We start from the raw sequence: 24451 nt of genomic DNA, 5'->3' as shown, positions 1-24451 counted from the left end.
CAACCAAAAGACGATTGTTCTGGAGAATGGACACCTTGCCCAAGATTCTGATGGAAGCTCAGCAACTAGTAAGCAGTCTTTATGCTGTTAATTCGTATTTATGTTGACAAATGTCAAATAATAATTCCGCCATGAATTTCAGTGCGGTCTCGCTTTAGCGCACGCTGTATTGCGCAGTAACGTTAATTTTAAAAATCTAACACAGCGATTGCATTAAGAACTAATTTATCTTTCATTTGCTGTCCAATCTGTATTTTTTAGTCAAGTTTATGATTACTTATCGATTAGAATAGGTGCCTTTCCCAAGATTTCTCCTGACATTTTCTTTGCAGCTTGGCTACTTTTCTCATTGTATAACCACGATTTGTGCCGCTAAATATGCACATTTTCAAACAAACTCTATATGCATTGTGTAATATGATGTTATAGGACTGTCATCTGAAGAATTCTGAGCAGGTCAGTGATTTTTTTTAATATATTTTGCTGGGTTATACGTTATCGCTATTTTTGGCTTGAATCAATGCTGTTGTGATGTTTGCTATTGTGGTAAGCTAATATAACGCTATATTGTGTTTTCGCTGTAAAACACTTAGAAAATCTGAAATATTGGCTGGATTCACAAGATCTGTGTCTTTCATTTGCTGTACGCTGTGTATTTTTAAGAAATGTTTTATGATGAGTAATTAGGTAATACACAATGGTCTCTGTAGTTATTCTAGTTGCTTTGGTGAGAGTTGTGATGGTGGCTGCAATGGTAAACTATGATTTATACCTGAAATATGCAAATTTTTCTAACAAAACATATGCTATACAATAAATATGTTATCAGACTGTCATCTGATGAAGTTGTTTCTTGGTTAGTGGCTATTTATATCTTTATTTGGTCGAAATTGTGATAGCTACCTAGGCAGGGAAAAAATGGTGGACAAAAAAAGTGGTGTCTTTTGCTATCGTGGTTAGCTAATAGATTTACATATTGTGTCTTCCCTGTAAAACATTTTAAAAATCAGAAATGATGGCTGGATTCACAAGATGTGTATCTTTCATCTGGTGTCTTGGACTTGTGATTTAATGATATTTAGATGCTAGTATTTACTTGTGACGCTATGCTAGGCTATGCTAGTCAGCTTTTTTACTGATGTGGGTGCTCCCGGATCCGGGTTTGGGAGGAATTAGAGGTTAACAAAAAATCTTGTCATATAAAATATATTCACCCCACCCAGTATCAAAACTTACCAGAAAGCATGTCGTCCTTGGCTCAGACAGGGTAGTAGTGTGGACTCAATAGCATCTCATTAGTGTGCAAGATCTTGAGAATCAGCTGTACATGTGATGGAAGGATGCACTGTGCATGCAGAGGGTTGCAATTCCATTGAATTGGGGATAGTTTAACCAAAATATGCCACAAGACCTAGAATTGCCTTATGTGTATCCCACAAAAAAAGGTTCACCGTTATAAGATGAATTTAGGCAAAATTCCCAGGCTTAACTTGCCATGGAAAATTACTGGAAAGTTACTGACCCTTTGCAACCCTAGATCAGGTACACACCGTAGACATAAACCATTTACACACACAGCTCAGAGAGGCCCAGCTCATGAGCTCCATCAGCAGCAAATTTTAATGTAGAAAACGAATGTGTCAACGCAACAAATGTTAATGCATCGTATCGAAACCGAAACGCATCGAATCATTTCAGACTATAATGTATAGTTCCTGTATCATATCCCATGTTTCTCGATACATATCGAATCGTCTTGTAAGGGAAAGGTCCACATCACTAATGCACACACCTGCCACACACACACACACACACACACACACACACACACCACACACACCACACACACCACACACACCACACACCACACACACCACACACACACACTTACGCTGGTTGTTTCTTGGCGGGCTGTGCTGCTGCCTTGGCTGGCCGTCCTCTCTTCTTCACTGGGGTGGACTCAGCAGACTCAGAACTGGGAAGGAAAACAACAGGATCTAGAGGTTATTGACAACAAACATAGATACATGTGTGATTCTTTCAACACCGCAGTTAATATCGCACTTCATTTGAATTTGAAATAACAGATCATTCAAAAAGAGCATAAATGTCTACAGTGCATTCAGAAAGTATTCAGACCGCTTGACTTCATCCACATTTTGTTACGTTACAGCCTTATTCTAAAATGGATTAAATGAATTGTTTTCCTCAATCTACACATACATACCCTATAATGACAAAGCCAAAACAGGTTTTGAGAAATGTTTGCAAAAGTATTAAAATAAAAAACATAAATACTTTATTTATATAAGTATTCAGAACCTTTGCTATGAGACTCGAAATTGAGCTCAGGTGCATCCTGTTTCCATTGATCATCCTTGAGATGTTTCTACAACTTGATTGGAGTCCACCTGTGGTATATTACATTGATTGGACATGATTTGGAAAGGCACACACATCTCTTTATATAAGGTCCCACAGTTGACATGGCTTGGTGTTTGCTCTGACATGCACTGAGGTCGAAGGAATTGTCCGTAGAGACAGTATTGTGTTGAGGCACAGATCTGGGGAAGGGTACCAAAACATTTCTGAAGCATTGAAGGTCCCCAAGAACTCAGTGGCCTCCATCATTCTCAAATGGAAGAAGTTTGGAACCACCAAGACTCTTCCTAGATCTGGCCGCCCGGCCAAACTGAGCAATCGGGGGAGAAGGGCCTTGGTCAGGGAGATGACCAAGAACCTGATGGTCACTCTGACAGAGCTCTAGAGGTCCTCTGTGGAGATAGGAGAACCTTCCAGACGGACAACCATCTCTGCAGCACTCCACCAAATCAGGACTTTATGGTAGAGTGGGCAGACTGAAGCCACTCCTATGTGAAAGGCACATGACAGCCCAAAAGGCACCTGAGAAACAAGATTCTCTGGTCTGATGAAACCAAGACTTCACTTTTTGGCCTGAATGCCAAGTGTCACGTCTGGAGGAAACCTGGCACCATCCCTACGGTGAAGCATGGTGGTGGCAGCATCATGCTGTGAGGATGTTTTTCAGCGGCAGGGACTGGGAGACTAGTCAGGGTCGAGGGAAAGATGAACGGAGCAAAGTACAGAGAGATCCTTGATGAAAACCTGCTCCAGAGCGCTCAGGACTTGAACTCGATCTAACATCTCTGGAGAGACCTGAAAATAGCTGTGCAGCAACGCTCCCCATCCAGCCTGACAGAGCTTGAGAGGATCTGCAGAGAAGAATGGGAGAAACTCCCCAAATACAGGTGTGCCAAACTTGTAGCGTCATACCCAAGAAGACTCGATGCTGTAATCGCTGTAAAAGGTGCTTCAACAAAGCACTGAGTAAAGGGTCTGAATACTTTTTTTTTTTTTTTTTTTTTTTACTGTTTTTGCTTTGTCATTATGGGGTATTGTGTGTAGATTAATGAGAGGGAAAAAACTATTTAATCCATTTTAGAATAAGGCTGTAACATAACAAAATGTGGAAAAAGTCGAGGGGTCTGAATACTTGTCAACAGAACTGTAACAGATCTTACAGGATGGTTTATGAGGTGGCTACATTACATATCAAGGAGAAAAACACCAAATGCCCTCTGACCTTTGTGTCGATCTCCTTGCCGCCCGCGCTGGTCTTCCTCCCTTAGTCTTCAACTCGATATTCTCCTCCTCTTCCTCTTCCTCCTCTTCTTCCTCCTCTCCTCCCTCATCCTCTTCTTCAGGGGGAGGAGTTGCCTTCTTCCGACCCCGCCCCCTCCCCTTAGCTGGAGTTTCCTGATTGGCCGCTGCAGCCTTCGTGGACCGCCCCCTACGCCCTTTTTTGGGCGGGCTGTTCTGCTCGTCTTCCGTCTGGGTGTCGCCGAGTCGGGACTCCTCTCCCCATTGGTCCTCGGGGTCGACTACTGCTGCTGCCTTCTTGCGGCCGCGCTTGGGTTTAGGAGAAGGGTTGTCGTCAAGGTTACTGGAGGCGGCGCCTCGTTTACGGCCCCGGGGTTTGTCACTGTCCTGTAAGAAGGGCGTATTGTCAACGAACTGCTATTTGACTGTAAGGAGACAGTAGTGTCGACTAAATTGGATTTGACAGTTTGTGTTACTTTGAGGAGCACAGGTAACTGATTGATCGCTTGTTTGGATTAGCCAAGAACAAATAGATATATTTCCAAGTGAAAATACACTTTGTCAGGAAATTAGTCTTACTTGGTGGGATAGTTATACGACACGTTGGATTGCTTCCCCTGTAAGCAGTGTATGGGATAACGTATGGATAAAAACCATTGTTTTGGTTTTAACCGGCCACTGTTTCCCAGTGCTAACTTTTTAGCATTTGTGATATAAAAACCAATGCAGGTCAATATCCCTGATATTAACATTTTCACATTTCATGTACAAATCATCTTAAAGTAACTTCATGGAAGTTACACAATACATTTCAGACACTTACCTTTGTGTCAGAGGTGTCTCCTTTCTTCATGATGTCTTCGTTCTCACTGTGGTCCTCTGCACTGTCATGTCTGGGACAGGGAGACATGAGGACGGGTTAGACACACTCATGTCTAGAGACAGGGAGACAGGTTAGAGACACTCATGTCTGGTACAGGGAGATAGGAGGACAGGTTAGAGACACTCATGTCTGGGACAGGGAGACATGAGGACAGGTTAGACACACTCATGTCTAGAGACAGGGAGACAGGAGGACAGGTTAGAGACACTCATGTCTAGAGACAGGGAGACACGAGGACGGGTTAGAGACACTCATGTCTGGAGACAGGAAGACACGAGGACGGGTTAGAGACACTCATGTCTGGAGACAGGGAGACAGGAGGACAGGTTAGAGACACTCATGTCTGGTACAGGGAGACAGGAGGACGGGCCAGGTCTAGGGTAAGAGGTGTGTGTACCTGGTCTTGGTGCGTTGAGGAGAGCTGGGGTTTGAGGTACTATCCTCGTTGCTAGCCGTCTCCATGCGTGATGCTTTACTCTGGATGGGTTTACCTGCTGAGGCCAGGGGCTTGTTCACCGCTCCTAACACGTTAGCTGCTTTAGGCTGGGGGGAGGGAGAGAGGGAGGGTGTGTAAGGGTGAGGGAGGGAGGATGTGTAGGGGTGAGGGAGGGAGGATGTGTAGGGGTGAGGGAGGGAGGATGTGTAGGGGTGAGGGAGGGAGGATGTGTAGGGGTGAGGGAGGGAGGATGTGTAGGGGTGAGGGAGGGAGGATGTGTAGGGGTGAGGGAGGGAGGATGTGTAGGGGTGAGGGAGGGAGGATGTGTAGGGGTGAGGGAGGGGGGATGTGTAGGGGTGAGGGAGGGAGGATGTGTAGGGGTGAGGGAGGGAGGATGTGTAGGGGTGAGGGAGGGAGGATGTGTAGGGGTGAGGGAGGGAGGATGTGTAGGGGTGAGGGAGGGAGGATGTGTAGGGGTGAGGGAGGGAGGATGTGTAGGGGTGAGGGAGGGAGGATGTGTAGGGGTGAGGGAGGGAGGATGTGTAGGGGTGAGGTAGGGAGGATGTGTAGGGGTGAGGGAGGGAGGATGTGTAGGGGTGAGGGGGCACAGGGAAGAAAGGAAAGGTCAGAGGTCAGAACAGGGGAGTCAAACTCATTTTTCTCACTTCTATCTCCCCTCTGGAAATGTATTTTTTAATTTCTGTGATTATTAATTAGCCAGCTGGACACAGTGGAGACACTGCATGAATGTAGGTCCATTATTTCTACACAGTTTCAATTTGGTTTTAGTCATTTTAAAAAGTATACTATATATACAAAAGTATGTGGACACCCCTTCAAATGAGTGGATTCCGCTATTTCAGCCACAGCCGTTGCTAACAGATATAAAATCGAGCACACAGTCATGCAATCTCCATAGACCGACATTGAGCTCTTGAGTAAGGCCATTCAACTGCCAGAGACTTTCAACGTGGCACAGTCATAGGATTCCACCTATCCAACAAGTCAGTTCATCAAATTTCTGCCCTGTTAGAGCTGCCCCGGTCAACTGTAAGTGCTGTTATTGTGAAGTGGAAACGTCTAGGAGCAACAACGGCTCCGCTGCTAAATGGTAGGCCACACAAGCTCACAGAACGGGACCGCAGAATGCTGAAGCGTGTAAAAATCATCTGTCCTCGGATGCAACACTCACTACCGAGTTCAAAACTGCCTCTAAGCAACGTCACCACAATAACTGTTCGTCGGGAGCTTCATGAAATGGGCTTCAATGGCCGAGCAGCCGAACACAAGCCTTAGATCACAATGCTCAATGCCAAGCGTCGGCTGGAGGGGTGTAAAGCTCGCCGCCATTAGACTCTGGAGCCGTGGAAACGCATTCTCTGGAGCGATGAATCACACTTTACCATCTGGCAGTACGATGGACGAATCTTGGTTTGGCAGATTCCGAGAATGCTACCTGCCCAAATGCATAGTGCCAACTGTAAAGTTTGGTGGAGGAGGAATAATGGTCTGGGGCTGTTTTTCATGGTTTGGGCTAGACCCCTTAGTTCCAGTGAAGGGAAATCTTAACGCTACAGCATACAATGATTTGTCGAGATCGGTGTGGAAGAACTTCACTGACCTACACAGAGCCCTGACCTCAACCCCATCGAACACCTGTGGGATGAATTGGAACGCCGACTGCGAGCCAGGCCTAATCGCCCAACATCAGTGCCCGACCTCACTAACATCTTGTGGCTGAATGGAAGCAAGTCCCCGCAGCAATGTTCCAACATCTAGTGGAAAGCCTTCTCAGAAGAGTGGAGGCTGTTATAGCAGCAAAAGGGGGACAAACTCTATATTAATGTCCATGATTTTGGAATGAGATGTTCAACGAGTAGGTGTCCACATACTTTTGGTCACGTAGTGTATATAGATTGTTATTTTATTACTACCAACGGGGCCGTATGTCTGATCCCCCTGGGTTAGACAATTTATCCCACTGTTTGGCAAGGGCTCCCAATCGCTGATTCTAACAACCGAAGTTGAGCAAATGAATACCATGGGCAGTCATTCTACCGCTAAGGGCTGTCTGAATGAATACCATGAGCAGTCATCCTACCGCTAAGGGCTGTCTGAATGAATACCATGGGCAGTCATCCTACCGCTAAGGCCAGTCTAAATGAATACCATGGGCAGTCATTCTACCGCTAAGGCCTGTCTGAATGAATACCATGGGCAGTCATCCTACCGCTAAGGCCAGTCTGAATGAATACCATGGGCAGTCATCCTACCGCTAAGGCCTGTCTGAATGAATACCATGGGCAGTCATCCTACCGCTAAGGCCTGTCTGAATGAATACCATGGGCAGTCATCCTACCGCTAAGGCCTGTCTGAATGAATACCATGGGCAGTCATCCTACCTTTCCAGGTGTAAAGAAGGACTTCATCTCTGGAGGGAGATAGTTCTTTGTGTTGCTGAAATTCTACAGAAGAGATGTTTAGTCAGAAAGTGAATCCATTGAATGGTTTTATTTGCAGATTAGAGCGAACACACACACACACACACACACACACACACACACACACACACACACACACACACACACACAGATCTTCCCGAACCGGATTACCCGACCCGGGATGTTGTCGTTGATCCCGGGTCGGATCCTGCTCAGTGGCCACGGACTTCGGATCCGAGTGAAAATATGTGAAATACCGACCAGATCCTAAATTATATTTGAATAATTAAAATCTTAAAACAGCATTGGCCTAAACTCAAATTTCACACATTCAATGATTATTCTCTTAAATTATTGTCAGGGGGTCCCCTTTCATCAAACTAAATGTGGCAAAGTATCATTTTGTGACAAAACGGCATGAAAACTAGCCACTGCACGTGACACCGGGTAAAACAGTGTACTAGAAGTGGGTGACTAGGAGGAGGTCTCCCACAGTCTATACAAACAGGTCACTCCCAGTCTATACAAACAGGTCACTCCCAGTCTATACAAACAGGTCACTCCCAGTCGATACAAAGAGGTCACTCCCAGTCGATACAAAGAGGTCACTCCCAGTCGATACAAAGAGGTCACTCCCAGTCGATACAAAGAGGTCACTCCCAGTCGATACAAAGAGGTCACTCCCAGTCGATACAAAGAGGTCACTCCCAGTCGATACAAAGAGGTCACTCCCAGTCGATACAAAGAGGTCACTCCCAGTCGATACAAAGAGGTCACTCCCAGTCGATACAAAGAGGTCACTCCCAGTCGATACAAAGAGGTCACTCCCAGTCGATACAAAGAGGTCACTCCCAGTCGATACAAAGAGGTCACTCCCAGTCGATACAAAGAGGTCACTCCCAGTCGATACAAAGAGGTCACTCCCAGTCTATACAAAGAGGTCACTCCCAGTCTATACAAAGAGGTCACTCCCAGTCTATACAAAGAGGTCACTCCCAGTCTATACAAAGAGGTCACTCTCAGTCTATACAAAGAGGTCACTCCCAGTCTATATAAAGATGTTTCCCCCAGTCTATACAAAGAGGTCACTCCCAGTCTATATAAAGATGTCTCTCCCAGTCTATATAAACGGGTCTCTCCCTGTCTAGATAAACGGGTCTCTCCTTGTCTAGATAAACGGGTCTCTCCTTGTCTAGATAAACGGGTCTCTCCTTGTCTAGATAAACGGGTCTCTCCTAGTCTAGATAAACGGGTCTCTCCTAGTCTAGATAAACGGGTCTCTCCTAGTCTAGATAAACGGGTCTCTCCTTGTCTAGATAAACGGGTCTCTCCTTGTCTAGATAAACGGGTCTCTCCTTGTCTAGATAAACGGGTCTCTCCTTGTCTAGATAAACGGGTCTCTCCTAGTCTATATAAACGGGTCTCTCCTAGTCTATATAAACGGGTCTCTCCTAGTCTATATAAACAGGTCTCTCCTAGTCTATATAAACAGGTCTCTCCTAGTCTATATAAACAGGTCTCTCCTAGTCTATATAAACAGGTCTCTCCTAGTCTATATAAACAGGTCTCTCCTAGTCTATATAAACAGGTCTCTCCTAGTCTATATAAACAGGTCTCTCCTAGTCTATATAAACAGGTCTCTCCTAGTCTATATAAACAGGTCTCTCCTAGTCTATACAAACAGGTCTCTCCTAGTCTATACAAACAGGTCTCTCCTAGTCTATACAAACAGGTCTCTCCTTGTCTAGATAAACAGGTCTCTCCTTGTCTAGATAAACAGGTCTCTCCTTGTCTAGATAAACAGGTCTCTCCTTGTCTAGATAAACAGGTCTCTCCTTGTCTAGATAAACAGGTCTCTCCTAGTCTAGATAAACAGGTCTCTCCTAGTCTAGATAAACAGGTCTCTCCTAGTCTATATAAACAGGTCTCTCCTAGTCTATATAAACAGGTCTCTCCTTGTCTATATAAACAGGTCTCTCCTAGTCTATATAAACAGGTCTCTCCTAGTCTATATAAACAGGTCTCTCCTAGTCTATATAAACAGGTCTCTCCTAGTCTATATAAACAGGTCTCTCCTAGTCTATATAAACAGGTCTCTCCTAGTCTATATAAACAGGTCTCTCCTAGTCTATATAAACAGGTCTCTCCTAGTCTATATAAACAGGTCTCTCCTAGTCTATATAAACAGGTCTCTCCTAGTCTATATAAACAGGTCTCTCCTAGTCTATATAAACAGGTCTCTCCTAGTCTATATAAACAGGTCTCTCCTAGTCTATATAAACAGGTCTCTCCTAGTCTATATAAACAGGTCTCTCCTAGTCTATATAAACAGGTCTCTCCTAGTCTATATAAACAGGTCTCTCCTAGTCTATATAAACAGGTCTCTCCTAGTCTATATAAACAGGTCTCTCCTAGTCTATATAAACAGGTCTCTCCTAGTCTATATAAACAGGTCTCTCCTAGTCTATATAAACAGGTCTCTCCTTGTCTATATAAACAGGTCTCTCCTTGTCTAGATAAACAGGTCTCTCCTTGTCTAGATAAACAGGTCTCTCCTTGTCTAGATAAACAGGTCTCTCCTTGTCTAGATAAACAGGTCTCTCCTTGTCTAGATAAACAGGTCTCTCCTTGTCTAGATAAACAGGTCTCTCCTTGTCTAGATAAACAGGTCTCTCCTTGTCTAGATAAACAGGTCTCTCCTTGTCTAGATAAACAGGTCTCTCCTTGTCTAGATAAACAGGTCTCTCCTTGTCTAGATAAACAGGTCTCTCCTTGTCTAGATAAACAGGTCTCTCCTTGTCTAGATAAACAGGTCTCTCCTTGTCTAGATAAACAGGTCTCTCCTTGTCTAGATAAACAGGTCTCTCCTTGTCTAGATAAACAGGTCTCTCCTAGTCTAGATAAACAGGTCTCTCCTAGTCTAGATAAACAGGTCTCTCCTAGTCTAGATAAACAGGTCTCTCCTAGTCTAGATAAACAGGTCTCTCCTTGTCTAGATAAACAGGTCTCTCCTTGTCTAGATAAACAGGTCTCTCCTTGTCTAGATAAACAGGTCTCTCCTTGTCTAGATAAACAGGTCTCTCCTTGTCTAGATAAACAGGTCTCTCCTTGTCTAGATAAACAGGTCTCTCCTTGTCTAGATAAACAGGTCTCTCCTTGTCTAGATAAACAGGTCTCTCCTTGTCTATATAAACAGGTCTCTCCTTGTCTATATAAACAGGTCTCTCCTAGTCTATATAAACAGGTCTCTCCTAGTCTATATAAACAGGTCTCTCCTAGTCTATATAAACAGGACTCTCCTAGTCTAGACAAACAGGACTCTCCTAGTCTAGACAAACAGGTCTCTCCTTGTCTAGACAAACAGGTCTCTCCTTGTCTAGATAAACAGGTCTCTCCTTGTCTAGATAAACAGGTCTCTCCTTGTCTAGATAAACAGGTCTCTCCTTGTCTAGATAAACAGGTCTCTCCTTGTCTAGATAAACAGGTCTCTCCTTGTCTAGATAAACAGGTCTCTCCTTGTCTAGATAAACAGGTCTCTCCTTGTCTATATAAACAGGTCTCTCCTTGTCTATATAAACAGGTCTCTCCTAGTCTATATAAACAGGTCTCTCCTAGTCTATATAAACAGGTCTCTCCTAGTCTATATAAACAGGTCTCTCCTAGTCTATATAAACAGGACTCTCCTAGTCTAGACAAACAGGACTCTCCTAGTCTAGACAAACAGGTCTCTCCTTGTCTAGACAAACAGGTCTCTCCTTGTCTAGACAAACAGGTCTCTCCTTGTCTAGATAAACAGGTCTCTCCTTGTCTAGATAAACAGGTCTCTCCTTGTCTAGATAAACAGGTCTCTCCTTGTCTAGATAAACAGGTCTCTCCTTGTCTATATAAACAGGTCTCTCCTTGTCTATATAAACAGGTCTCTCCTAGTCTATATAAACAGGTCTCTCCTAGTCTATATAAACAGGTCTCTCCTAGTCTATATAAACAGGTCTCTCCTAGTCTATATAAACAGGTCTCTCCTAGTCTATATAAACAGGTCTCTCCTAGTCTATATAAACAGGTCTCTCCTAGTCTATATAAACAGGTCTCTCCTAGTCTATATAAACAGGTCCCTCCTTGTCTATATAAACAGGTCCCTCCTTGTCTAGATAAACAGGTCTCTCCTTGTCTAGATAAACAGGTCTCTCCTTGTCTAGATAAACAGGTCTCTCCTTGTCTAGATAAACAGGTCTCTCCTTGTCTAGATAAACAGGTCTCTCCTTGTCTAGATAAACAGGTCTCTCCTTGTCTAGATAAACAGGTCTCTCCTTGTCTAGATAAACAGGTCTCTCCTTGTCTAGAAAAACAGGTCTCTCCTTGTCTAGATAAACAGGTCTCTCCTTGTCTAGATAAACAGGTCTCTCCTTGTCTAGATAAACAGGTCTCTCCTTGTCTAGATAAACAGGTCTCTCCTTGTCTAGATAAACAGGTCTCTCCTTGTCTAGATAAACAGGTCTCTCCTTGTCTAGATAAACAGGTCTCTCCTTGTCTAGATAAACAGGTCTCTCCTTGTCTAGATAAACAGGTCTCTCCTTGTCTAGATAAACAGGTCTCTCCTTGTCTAGATAAACAGGTCTCTCCTTGTCTAGATAAACAGGTCTCTCCTTGTCTAGATAAACAGGTCTCTCCTTGTCTAGATAAACAGGTCTCTCCTAGTCTATATAAACAGGTCTCTCCTTGTCTAGATAAACAGGTCTCTCCTAGTCTATATAAACAGGTCTCTCCTAGTCTATATAAACAGGTCTCTCCTAGTCTATATAAACAGGTCTCTCCTAGTCTATATAAACAGGTCTCTCCTAGTCTATATAAACAGGTCTCTCCTAGTCTATATAAACAGGTCTCTCCTAGTCTATATAAACAGGTCTCTCCTAGTCTATATAAACAGGTCTCTCCTAGTCTATATAAACAGGTCTCTCCTAGTCTATATAAACAGGTCTCTCCTAGTCTATATAAACAGGTCTCTCCTAGTCTATATAAACAGGTCTCTCCTAGTCTATATAAACAGGTCTCTCCTAGTCTATATAAACAGGTCTCTCCTAGTCTATATAAACAGGTCTCTCCTAGTCTATATAAACAGGTCTCTCCTAGTCTATATAAACAGGTCTCTCCTAGTCTATATAAACAGGTCTCTCCTAGTCTATATAAACAGGTCTCTCCTAGTCTATATAAACAGGTCTCTCCTAGTCTATATAAACAGGTCTCTCCTAGTCTATATAAACAGGTCTCTCCTAGTCTATATAAACAGGTCTCTCCTAGTCTATATAAACAGGTCTCTCCTAGTCTATATAAACAGGTCTCTCCTAGTCTATATAAACAGGTCTCTCCTAGTCTATATAAACAGGTCTCTCCTAGTCTATATAAACAGGTCTCTCCTAGTCTATATAAACAGGTCTCTCCTAGTCTATATAAACAGGTCTCTCCTAGTCTATATAAACAGGTCTCTCCTAGTCTATATAAACAGGTCTCTCCTAGTCTATATAAACAGGTCTCTCCTAGTCTATATAAACAGGTCTCTCCTAGTCTATATAAACAGGTCTCTCCTAGTCTATATAAACAGGTCTCTCCTAGTCTATATAAACAGGACTCTCCTAGTCTATATAAACAGGTCTCTCCTAGTCTATATAAACAGGTCTCTCCTTGTCTAGATAAACAGGTCTCTCCTTGTCTAGATAAACAGGTCTCTCCTTGTCTATATAAACAGGTCTCTCCTTGTCTATATAAACAGGTCTCTCCTTGTCTATATAAACAGGTCTCTCCTAGTCTATATAAACAGGTCTCTCCTAGTCTATATAAACAGGTCTCTCCTAGTCTATATAAACAGGTCTCTCCTTGTCTATATAAACAGGTCTCTCCTTGTCTATATAAACAGGTCTCTCCTTGTCTATATAAACAGGTCTCTCCTTGTCTATATAAACAGGTCTCTCCTTGTCTATATAAACAGGTCTCTCCTAGTCTATATAAACAGGTCTCTCCTAGTCTATATAAACAGGTCTCTCCTTGTCTATATAAACAGGTCTCTCCTTGTCTATATAAACAGGTCTCTCCTTGTCTATATAAACAGGTCTCTCCTTGTCTATATAAACAGGTCTCTCCTTGTCTATACTAAGTGCCTTTCTGAAACATTAAGTCGTTCTTTGCTACTGTGAAGATGAAACTGAACGAGGAGAAACGGACAGGTCAGTTGTCTGTACGGGCCTCATTTATACACATTGTGGCGACGGAGGGGAGAAAAGCTGCTTCTCTTGGTCCATATTTTCAAGACCTGATATATTTTAGTTATTAGTTTACATTTGGCCTATTTAGTAGGCAATTTTAATTTGGGCTATTTTCTTTATTTAAATACATTAGTTAACTAATGTTGAATGACTCAAATCAAGTGGAATATTTCTCAGCATAAACATGAGGCTCATTCATGCGCTACTTAAAAAATAAATAAGTTATACTATAATGCAGATAGAGACGTTCTCCATCTAACTATAGTATTAAGCTGTAGGGATGTCATTATGAAAATACTTAGCTATTACTTCAGAAACAACCCAAAATGCACCAGTAGAGTCCAAACTATTTTGCTGGCTTGACCTTCAATTAAGCTGGATTTGTAATATTTTGGATCCGATACAGACAGACACAATTTGGATCCTATTCTCGCTCAACTCGAACATAACAGTATTTCGGGTAGGATCCGAACCGGATATTGATTTTTTTGAAAGAAATGTCTGGATCCTGTCGTGGGTCGAGTGATAATTTGGAGGATCCAATTCGGATCTGAATTTGGTGATCTGAGAAGACTTCTAACTAAGACACCTACCTTGTCAGGCTTGGTGAAGTAGCGTGTGGGAAGGACAGGGTCTTTGGGAGACTCCAGACTGTAGGTGGTGCTCTTAGAGATTATGATGTTCATGGCCACGTCACACACCGTGTACAACTTCTGTAGAGGGAAAGAGAGGGTGTGAGAGTGTGTGTGTGTGAGCGTGAATCTGTGTGTGTGTGTGTGTATGTGAATCTGTGTGTGTGTGTGTGTGTGTGTGTACCTCGTTGATCTTGGCGTCGGTAGGAGCCTGTGCGTCCTTGGTCTGTTTGATGTTCTCCACCATCTTCCTCAGGAAGGCGTGACTGTTGTTCTCATTCTTAGACATGATGATCTCCAGGATGAACCACAGAGACCTGGGGAGGGGGAGAGGAGGGTAGAATGGAGTGGTGGGGGGATTGGAGGAGAAGGGGGAGGCAGGAGTGAGGGAAGAGTGGAGAAGGGGGAGGCGGGCAGAGGGAGGAGTGGAGAAAGGGGAGGCGGTCAGAGGGAGGAGTGGGGGAGGCGGTCAGAGGGAGGAGTGGGGGAGGCGGGCAGAGGGAGGATTGGGGGAGGCGGGCGGAGGGAGGATTGGGGGAGGCGGGCAGAGGGAGGAGTGGGGGAGGGGGAGGCGGGCGGAGGGAGGATTGGAGAAGGGGGAGGCGGGCGGAGGGAGGATTGGAGAAGGGGGAGGCGGGCGGAGTGGAGAAGGGGGAGGCGGTCAGAGGGAGGAGTGGAGAAGGGGGAGGCGGTCAGAGGGAGGAGTGGGGGAGGCGGGCGGAGGGAGGATTGGAGAAGGGGGAGGCGGGCGGAGGGAGGATTGGAGAAGGGGAGGCGGGCGGAGTGGAGAAGGGGGAGGCGGGCGGAGGGAGGAGTGGAGAAGGGGGAGGCGGGCAGAGGGAGGAGTGGAGAAGGGGGAGGCGGGCAGAGGGAGGAGTGAAGAAGGGGGAGGCGGGCGGAGGGAGGAGTGGAGAAGGGGGAGGCGGGAGTGAGGGAGGAGTGGAGTGGAGAAGGGGGAGGCGGGCGGAGTGGAGAAGGGGGAGGCGGGCAGAGGGCAGAGTGGAGAAGGGGGAGGCGGGCAGAGGGAGGAGTGGAGAAGGGGGTGGCGGGCAGAGGGAGGAGTGGAGAAGGGGGTGGCGGGCAGAGGGAGGAGTGGAGAAGGGGGAGGCGGGAGTGAGGGAGGAGTGGAGAAGGGGGAGGCGGGAGTGAGGGAGGAGTGGAGTGGAGAAGGGGGAGGCGGGCGGAGGGAGGAGTGGAGAAGGGAGAGGCGGCGGAGTGGGGAAGGGGGAGGCGGGCGGAGTGGAGAAGGAGGAGGCGGGCGGAGGGAGGGAGGAGTGGAGAAGGGGGAGTCGGGCGGAGGGAGGAGTGGAGAAGGGAGAGGCGGCGGAGTGGGGAAGGGGGAGGCGGGCGGAGTGGAGAAGGAGGAGGCGGGCGGAGGGAGGAGTGGAGAAGGGGGAGTCGGGCGGAGGGAGGAGTGGAGAAGGGGGAGGCGGGCGGAGGGAGGAGTGGAGAAGGGGGAGGCGGGCGGAGGGAGGAGTGGAGAAGGGGGAGACGGGCGGAGGGAGGAGTGGAGAATGGGGAGGCGGGCGGAGGGAGGAGTGGAGAAGGGGGAGGAGGTTAGTTATTTGTATAAGGTATTAGTCTCATAACTTTGCAGTTCATTATAATCATCTATATGTCACTGTGTTTTTTCGCTTTGATGATGTTAGATAATATGACTGCCGATCAAACTGGCTGAATTAAGAGAGAGAAGTGAGAGGGCTTGAGAAAGGACTCACAGCATCCCAATATGTCAACACACAGCAGACTATGACAGCAGACTATGACAGCAGACTATGACAGCCGTCTATGACAGCCGTCTATGACAGCAGACTATGACAGCAGACTATGACAGCAGACTATGACCGCAGTCTATGACAGCAGACTATGACCGCAGACTATGACAGCAGACTATGACAGCAGACTATAAACAGCAGACTATAAACAGCAGACTATAAACAGCAGACTATGACAGCAGACTATAAACAGCAGACTATAAACAGCAGACTATAAACAGCAGACTATAAACAGCAGACTATAAACAGCAGACTATAAACAGCAGACTATAAACAGCAGACTATGACAGCAGACTATAAACAGCAGACTATGACAGCAGACTATAAACAGCAGACTATAACAGCAGACTATGACAGCAGACTATGACAGCAGACTATGACAGCAGACTATAAACAGCAGACTATAAACAGCAGACTATGACAGCAGACTATGACAGCAGACTATAAACAGCAGACTATAAACAGCAGACTATAAACAGCAGACTATGACAGCAGACTATGACAGCAGACTATGACAGCAGACTATAAACAGCAGACTATAAACAGCAGACTATGACAGCAGACTATAAACAGCAGACTATGACAGCAGACTATGACAGCAGACTATAACAGCAGACTATAAACAGCAGACTATAACAGCAGACTATGACAGCAGACTATAAACAGCAGACTATAAACAGCAGACTATAAACAGCAGACTCACTCCTTGATGTCTTTGAGTTGTTCAATGTCCTGGACCTTGATGTAGTCTGGGTCGTGGACCAGCAGGTGGATGGCATAGGGGACCACATACTCAGGGAGCAGAGAGAATAACTTCTCTGGAATATATAAAAAAAACACACACACGGAAAGGTTAATACACACCCTGGTCCAACATTAACAATGACCCACTGGCCCGGGGCAAGTAAAAACATGCATTTGGCCAGTGGATCTAGTCAGACACTGGCCCGGGGCAAGTAAAAACATGCATTGGGCCAGTGGATCTAGTCCGACACTGGCCCGGTCAACATCTCAGTGCATTGACGTTCCAGCTCTGTCGCAGTCTGCCATAGAACACTGCGTCTCTGTGCCGTTATTCTGTTACCAAACTTTGCATCGACACGGTTAAAAGGAAATGTGTTTTTTGTAAAATGTCAACAGTGAACATAGACAGTGCTAATTTGATACTATAAAAACGACACCTTGCATTCGTCTGGGCTAACGTAGCCAGATCGATAGCTTCTCTCGTTGGAGAAGAAGTTGTTTTAAAAGGGTAACGTCCTATTTTTCCCCACACACACAGCACTTGGATGGCATAGGACTGATCTGGTATCTTAGAGCAGATTGACTTAGAATATGTGGACAACTATAAATATCTAGGTGTCTGGTTAGACTGTAAACTCTCCTTCCAGACTCAACAAAAAGCATTTCCAATCCAAAGTTACATCTAGAATCGGTTTCCTATATTGCAACAAAACCTCCTTCACTCATGCTACCAAACACACCCTCGTAAAACTGACCATCCTACCGATCCTCGACTTCGGCGATGTCATCTATAAAATAGCCTCCAACACTCTACTCAGCAAACTGGATGTAGTCTATCACAGTGCCATCCGTTTTGTCACCAAAGCCCCATATACTACCCACCACTGTGACCTGTATGCTCTCGTTGGCTGGCTCTCGCTTCATACTCGTCGCCAAACTCACTGGCTCCAGGTTATCTACAAGTCTCTGCTAGGTAAAGCCCCGCCTTATCTCAGCTCACTGGTCACCATAGCAGCACCCACCCGTAGCACGCGCTCCAGCAGGTATATCTCACTGGTCATCCCCAAAGCCAATTCCTCCCTTGGCCGCCTTTCCTTCCAGTTCTCTGCTGCCAATGACTGGAACGAACTGCAAAAATCTCTGAAGCTGGAGACTCGTATCTTCCTCACTAACTTTAACCACCAGCTGTCAGAGCAGCTCACAGATTACTGCACCTGTACATAGCCCATCTGTAAACAGCCCATCTATCTACCTACCTCATCCCCATACTGTATTTATTTATTTATCTTGCTCCTTTGCAACCCAGTATCTCTGCTTGCACATTCATCTTCTGCACATCTACCATTCCAGTGTTTTAATTGCTATATTATAATTACTTCGCCACCATGGCCTATGTATTGCCTTAACTCCCTTATCTTACCTCATTTGCACACGCTGTATATAGATTTTTTGTTTTATTTTGTTCTACTGTATTATTGACTGTACGATTGTTTATTCCATGTGTAACTCTGTGTTGTTGTTTGTGTCGAACTGCTGTGCTTTATCTTGGCCAGGTCACAGTTGTAAATGAGAACTTGTTCTCAACTAGCCTACCTGGTTAAATAAAGGTTAAATAAAAATAAAGAAAGATTAAATAGTAACCAGGACTGGTTTGGTTTCATAGAGCAGATTAAATAGTAACCAGGACTGGTTTGGTTTCATAGAGCAGATTAAATAGTAACCAGGACTGGTTTGGTTTCATAGAGCAGATTAAATAGTAACCAGGACTTTCTCCTGATGTTGATATTATTGACCAGACACTGCCTGGTGTGTGTGTGTGTGTGTGTGTGTGTGTGTGTGTGTGTGTGTGTGTGTGTGCCCCCATCTCCCTCACCGCTGACAGCAGCGTGTTGTTTAAGGTACTCTCTCCTGATTGTAATGTTCTTCACCAGACACTGCCTGGCGTGGGCCCGCCTCTCCTTCACAGGGTCCTTGGCACACAGGGCAAACACCGCCAGGTACTCCAGGGGCAGACGCAGGCGACACAAACCCTTATGGAGCTTCTGGGCAAAACCCTGACGCACCTGGTAACACTCATCCTGGAGAGAGAGGTGAGGAGAGAGAGGGGGAGAGAGGTGAGGAGAGAGAGGGGGGGGGGGGGGGGAGAGATGAGGAGAGAGGGGAGGTAGAGGGAGGGGGGGTAGAGGGAGGGGGAGAGAGAGAGGGGGAGGTAGAGAGGTGGAGGGAGGTAGAGGGAGGGGGGAGAGAGAGGCAGAGAGGTGGAGGGAGGTAGATGAGTAGGTGTTTTGAATGAGAGAAGAACAGGACATGTGTGTGTGTGTCTAGGAAAGTGTTTTGGAGTGTGTGTGTTCTTACATTGATGACCAGGGCACAGAGTTGGTACTGCTCTAGGGTGATGATCTCATGGTAGCAGGGCTCCTGTGCCAGCTTCAGTAGGGCACACGCTGCTGCCAACCTCAGCCTGGACATATCTGGTTTACTGTGGGGGGGGGGGGGGGAGGGGAGAGTGAGGAGAGGGGAGGAGGAGGGAGTGGAGAGGCGGTGTGGAGAGTTAGAGAGAGAAGAATGTGTCAGGTGTGTGTCAAAGTCCTAGTAAATGCTGGTGTGTGGTGTGTGGTGTGTGTGTGTGTGTGTGAGATGAGTGATGGGTGTGGTGTGTGATGTGTTACCCCATCTTGCCCTGCTCTGTCAGGTCTCCATCACTGTGTAGTATAGCAGTCAGCATCCTCAGAGTGGAGTTACCAGACTTAGACAGGGTGTTCTTTACGCCCAACAACCACCTCACCATCAACTTGATACCCTGGATCTACAGACACAGACGCACAGAGAGAGAGACACAGAGAGAGAGAGACAGAGAGAGGCACAAAGAGAGAAAGAGAGAGAGACAGAGAGAGAGAGGCACAAAGAGAGACAGAGAGAGAGACAGAGACAGAGAGAAAGAGAGAGAGAGAGAGAGAGTGGGAAGGAAGGAGGGAGAGGTTACAAGCCTTTGCTTTGAAATGGGGACAGCAGACTTTCCAACCCGTAACATTATTTCTGAGTATCACTTCAGTGCAGCGGGGGGCATCCCCGGGCCCCCACGGTGGCGCGTGACACCCACATTGCTCAAATCATAGGCAAATGCATCTTTTTAGCCTCATAATGATGTTGGCAGGACATATTCTCAGTAGGAATGGTAGGTTATAGACTGTTCTGGGTACTCTTCAGTCGCTAACTAGAAATACGTTTTAATGTATAATCAGGGTTCTCCCTCTGAGGTTGGGGAAGGAGGTAGAGGAGAGGTTGGGGAAGGAGGTAAAGGAAGAAGGGAAACCAACCTTGGCCAGGGTTTCAGAAGACACCTCATCATCAGGAACCCACAGCTTGGTGGTCTTCTTACCTGGGATCTACACAACAAGCACACATCCACAATAAACAGAGGATGTTAAAACCAGGAACACTGTGATAGCTTCTCCTCTCAAATGAAAAGACGTAAGTGTTCTGTGTGTATCTGTGTGTGTGTGTGTGCCCACCCTGTCGCTCATGAGCAGGTCCTTGACTATGAAGTTGGCCACCAGTGATTTGAGCGGAGCGGCAAACTGTTCTGGGGCCAGCAGAGCCAGGTGACCCAGAGTGGTGAGAGGAGTTATCAGCTGATCCAGGTCCTCAAGGTCCAGGCCTTTTTGCAGCGGCTGGGAAGAGAGAGACAAGACATTTAACTATTTACTTTTATCATCTGTTTACATGTGTAGAACTTCCAAGGGCCGGTTTCCCTAGACACAGATTAAACCTTGGCCCAAAAATAACTTTCAATGGAGAATTAATATTCAGAAAGATTTTTAGTCGCTCTTCCGGTTGGAATATAATATTTCATAATATACATTTTGGGTAAAAAATGTATTCAATTATTGTTTGATTGAATGATTGGAAAGACGGCTGAAGAAGCGTAGAAAAACTGGTCCTCACCTCAAAGATCTGAGCGAAGTGTGTGTCTCTGTGTGTGAACATGGCATGGATACAGTGGATGGCATATTTGGCCTGGCGAGGGGGTCCTCTCTTAGCTTTGGTCTGAAGTACTGGCAGCAGAACACTAGGAGGAGAAGAGGAGAGCATTAGAGGAAGGACCCCCACTGTAACAAACCAAATGGTCTGCAGTACTGGCACCAGAACACTAGGGGGACAAGAGGAGAGCATTAGAGGAAGGACCCCCACTGTAACAAACCAAATGGTCTGCAGTACTGGCACCAGAACACTAGGGGGACAAGAGGAGAGCATTAGAGGAAGGACCCCCACAGTAACAAACCAAATGGTCTGCAGTACTGGCAGCAGACCACTAGGGGGACAAGAGGAGAGCATTAGAGGAAGGACCCCCCCTGTAACAAACCAAATGGTCTGCAGTACTGGCAGCAGACCACTAGGGGGACAAGAGGAGAGCATTAGAGGATGGACCCCCACTGTAACAAATCAAATGGTCTGCAGTACTGGCACCAGAACACTAGGGGGACAAGAGGAGAGCATTAGAGGAAGGACCCCCACTGTAACAAATCAAATGGTCTGCAGTACTGGCACCAGAACACTAGGGGGACAAGAGGAGAGCATTAGAGGAAGGACCCCCACTGTAACAAATCAAATGGTCTGCAGTACTGGCACCAGAACACTAGGGGGACAAGAGGAGAGCATTAGAGGAAGGACCCCCACTGTAACAAATCAAATGGTCTGCAGTACTGGCAGCAGACCACTAGGAGGACAAGAGGAGCGCATTAGAGGAAGGACCCCCACTGTAACAAACCAAATGGTCTGCAGTACTGGCAGCAGAACACTAGGGGGACAAGAGAGCATTAGAGGAAGGACCCCCACTGTAACAAATCAAATGGTCTGCAGTACTGGCAGCAGAACACTAGGGGGACAAGAGGAGAGCATTAGAGGATGGACCCCCACTGTAACAAATCAAATGGTCTGCAGTACTGGCAGCAGAACACTAGGGGGACAAGAGGAGAGCATTAGAGGAAGGACCCCCACTGTAACAAACCAAATGGTCTGCAGTACTGGCAGCAGGACACTAGGAGGACAAGAGGAGAGAATTAGAGGAAGGAATTGTGGGGAAATAAGAGACTGATTTTCCCCGGGGAGATGAGGTTTATGAATTGCCTGACTGGGCTGTGGTACAGTGGATGACGTGTTACATTTGGATAGTTCAAATGGAACTGTTGACAGGCCTCCCGACTATCAACCAATCAGCATCCAGGATCCAAACAACCAGTTCTATAATACACATTCATACACTAGAAGGCTGTTTTACCCACCACAGCAGCTTGTTCAATGGGATGCAATGTCCTAAAAATCTCCAAGACTTTCTACCCATTGTTGGAGACATTAGCCGACTCGTTATGTTCTAATCTATAGAAAGATGATTATTTGACGCTGTCCCAGCGACTTCAGCATAATAATAACACCAAGGGAACACAATCAAAGAGCTTTATGGGGAAACATTTCTATACATCAAGAAATGGAAAGCAGGAAAAAGTGAACTCACGACTTGATGCGAGGAAGGTATGTGTGTGTGTGTGTGTGTGTGTGTGTGTGTGTGTGTGTGTGTGTGTGTGTGTGTGTGTGTGTGTGTGTGTGTGTGTATGTATGTATGTGTGTGTACACATCTAATGCAACACAACCATTTGACATTAAACTCACGACTTGATGTGAGGGAAGCTCTCCTCCATCTTGCTGCCTGTGTTTTTAAATATCTGCAGCGCCGCCTCGGCCACCTTCTCATCATCCATCTTCAGACAACCCAGCAGGGATTCAAACGTCTCCGCAGAGTGGAACGACACCGGGTGGGTAAACGACAGGACCTGGAGGGAGGGGACGCTATGTTCTACACAGAGAGAGAGAGAGGAGGTTAACACTATACAGAGAGAGAGGTTAACACTATACAGAGAGAGAGAGGTTAACACTATACAGAGAGAGAGAGAGATTAACACTATACAGAGAGAGAGAGAGAGAGATTAACACTATACAGAGAGAGAGAGAGAGCGAGAGAGATTAACACTATACAGAGAGAGAGAGGTTAACACTATACAGAGAGAGAGGTTAGCACTATACAGAGAGAGAGAGATTAACACTATACAGAGAGAGAGATTAACACTATACAGAGAGAGAGAGAGGTTAACACTATACAGAGAGAGGTTAACACTATACAGAGAGAGAGCGAGGATATGTAATGCGCAGTACACAGACACATGCACCACCAGCAGGTAGAAGTATCTGTTGAACTGACCCCTAACCCCTGACCTCCAGCAGGTAGAAGTATCTGTTGACAGGAAGTCTAACCCCTGACCTCCCCTGACCTCCAGCAGGTAGAAGTATCTGTTAAACTGACCCCTGACCCCTGACCTCCAGCAGGTAGAAGTATCTGTTAAACTGACCCCTGACCTCCAGCAGGTAGAAGTATCTGTTGACAGGAAGTCTAACCCCTGACCTCCAGCAGGTAGAAGTATCTGTTGAGCTGACCCCTGACCTCCAGCAGGTAGAAGTATCTGTTGAACTGACCACTTACCTCCAGCAGGTAGAAGTATCTGTTGAACTGACCCCTAACCCCTGACCTCCAGCAGGTAGAAGTATCTGTTGAACTGACCCCTAACCACTTACCTCCAGCAGGTAGAAGTATCTGTTGAACTGACCCCTAACCCCTGACCTCCAGCAGGTAGAAGTATCTGTTGAACTGACCTCCAGCAGGTAGAAGTATCTGTTGAACTGACCCCTAACCTCCAGCAGGTAGAAGTATCTGTTGAACTGACCCCTAACCCCTGACCTCCAGCAGGTAGAAGTATCTGTTAAACTGACCCCTAACCCCTGACCTCCAGCAGGTAGAAGTATCTGTTAAACTGACACCTAACCCCTGACCTCCAGCAGGTAGAAGTATCTGTTGAACTGACCCCTAACCCCTGACCTCCAGCAGGTAGAAGTATCTGTTAAACTGACCCCTAACCCCTGACCTCCAGCAGGTAGAAGTATCTGTTAAACTGACACCTAACCCCTGACCTCCAGCAGGTAGAAGTATCTGTTAAACTGACACCTAACCCCTGACCTCCAGCAGGTAGAAGTATCTGTTGAACTGATCCCTAACCCCTGACCTCCAGCAGGTAGAAGTATCTGTTAAACTGACCCCTAACCCCTGACCTCCAGCAGGTAGAAGTATCTGTTAAACTGACCCCTGACCTCCAGCAGGTAGAAGTATCTGTTAAACTGACCCCTGACCTCCAGCAGGTAGAAGTATCTGTTAAACTGACCCCTGACCTCCAGCAGGTAGAAGTATCTGTTAAACTGACCCCTGACCTCCAGCAGGTAGAAGTATCTGTTAAACTGACCCCTGACCTCCAGCAGGTAGAAGTATCTGTTAAACTGACCCCTGACCTCCAGCAGGTAGAAGTATCTGTTAAACTGACCTCCAGCAGGTAGAAGTATCTGTTAAACTGACCTCCAGCAGGTAGAAGTATCTGTTGAACTGACCCCTAACCCCTGACCTCCAGCAGGTAGAAGTATCTGTTGAACTGACCCCTGACCTCCAGCAGGTAGAAGTATCTGTTGAACTGACCTCCAGCAGGTAGAAGTATCTGTTAAACTGAGCACTCTTGGTGTCCTCCAGTCCTTTCAGCTGGCGAGTGATGAACATGAAGATATCCTGAAAAA

General features: G+C 46.0%; 1 protein-coding gene across 1 annotated transcript in view; it reads right to left on the bottom strand.

The window, feature by feature from the left end:
- The window catches only part of LOC120021180 (sister chromatid cohesion protein PDS5 homolog B-like), a 69758-nt gene that overhangs the window by 7316 nt on the left and 37991 nt on the right, over positions 1 to 24451 (bottom strand). The window contains exons 10-24 of the mRNA XM_038964817.1: positions 22454 to 22614; positions 20732 to 20855; positions 20299 to 20457; positions 20104 to 20172; positions 19456 to 19592; positions 19142 to 19265; positions 18660 to 18864; positions 16746 to 16860; positions 14452 to 14584; positions 14229 to 14348; positions 7343 to 7405; positions 4902 to 5047; positions 4445 to 4514; positions 3605 to 4008; positions 1892 to 1975 (exon numbers count right to left, since the gene is read on the bottom strand). Of these exons, the coding sequence (XP_038820745.1) occupies positions 1892 to 1975; positions 3605 to 4008; positions 4445 to 4514; positions 4902 to 5047; positions 7343 to 7405; positions 14229 to 14348; positions 14452 to 14584; positions 16746 to 16860; positions 18660 to 18864; positions 19142 to 19265; positions 19456 to 19592; positions 20104 to 20172; positions 20299 to 20457; positions 20732 to 20855; positions 22454 to 22614 (2114 nt within the window). The remainder of the gene's footprint in view (positions 1 to 1891; positions 1976 to 3604; positions 4009 to 4444; positions 4515 to 4901; positions 5048 to 7342; positions 7406 to 14228; positions 14349 to 14451; positions 14585 to 16745; positions 16861 to 18659; positions 18865 to 19141; positions 19266 to 19455; positions 19593 to 20103; positions 20173 to 20298; positions 20458 to 20731; positions 20856 to 22453; positions 22615 to 24451) is intronic.

The sequence above is a fragment of the Salvelinus namaycush genome, chromosome 26 (genome assembly GCF_016432855.1).
Source record: "Salvelinus namaycush isolate Seneca chromosome 26, SaNama_1.0, whole genome shotgun sequence".
Taxonomy (NCBI): domain Eukaryota; kingdom Metazoa; phylum Chordata; class Actinopteri; order Salmoniformes; family Salmonidae; genus Salvelinus; species Salvelinus namaycush.
This window is presented reverse-complemented; position numbering and strand designations above follow the sequence as displayed.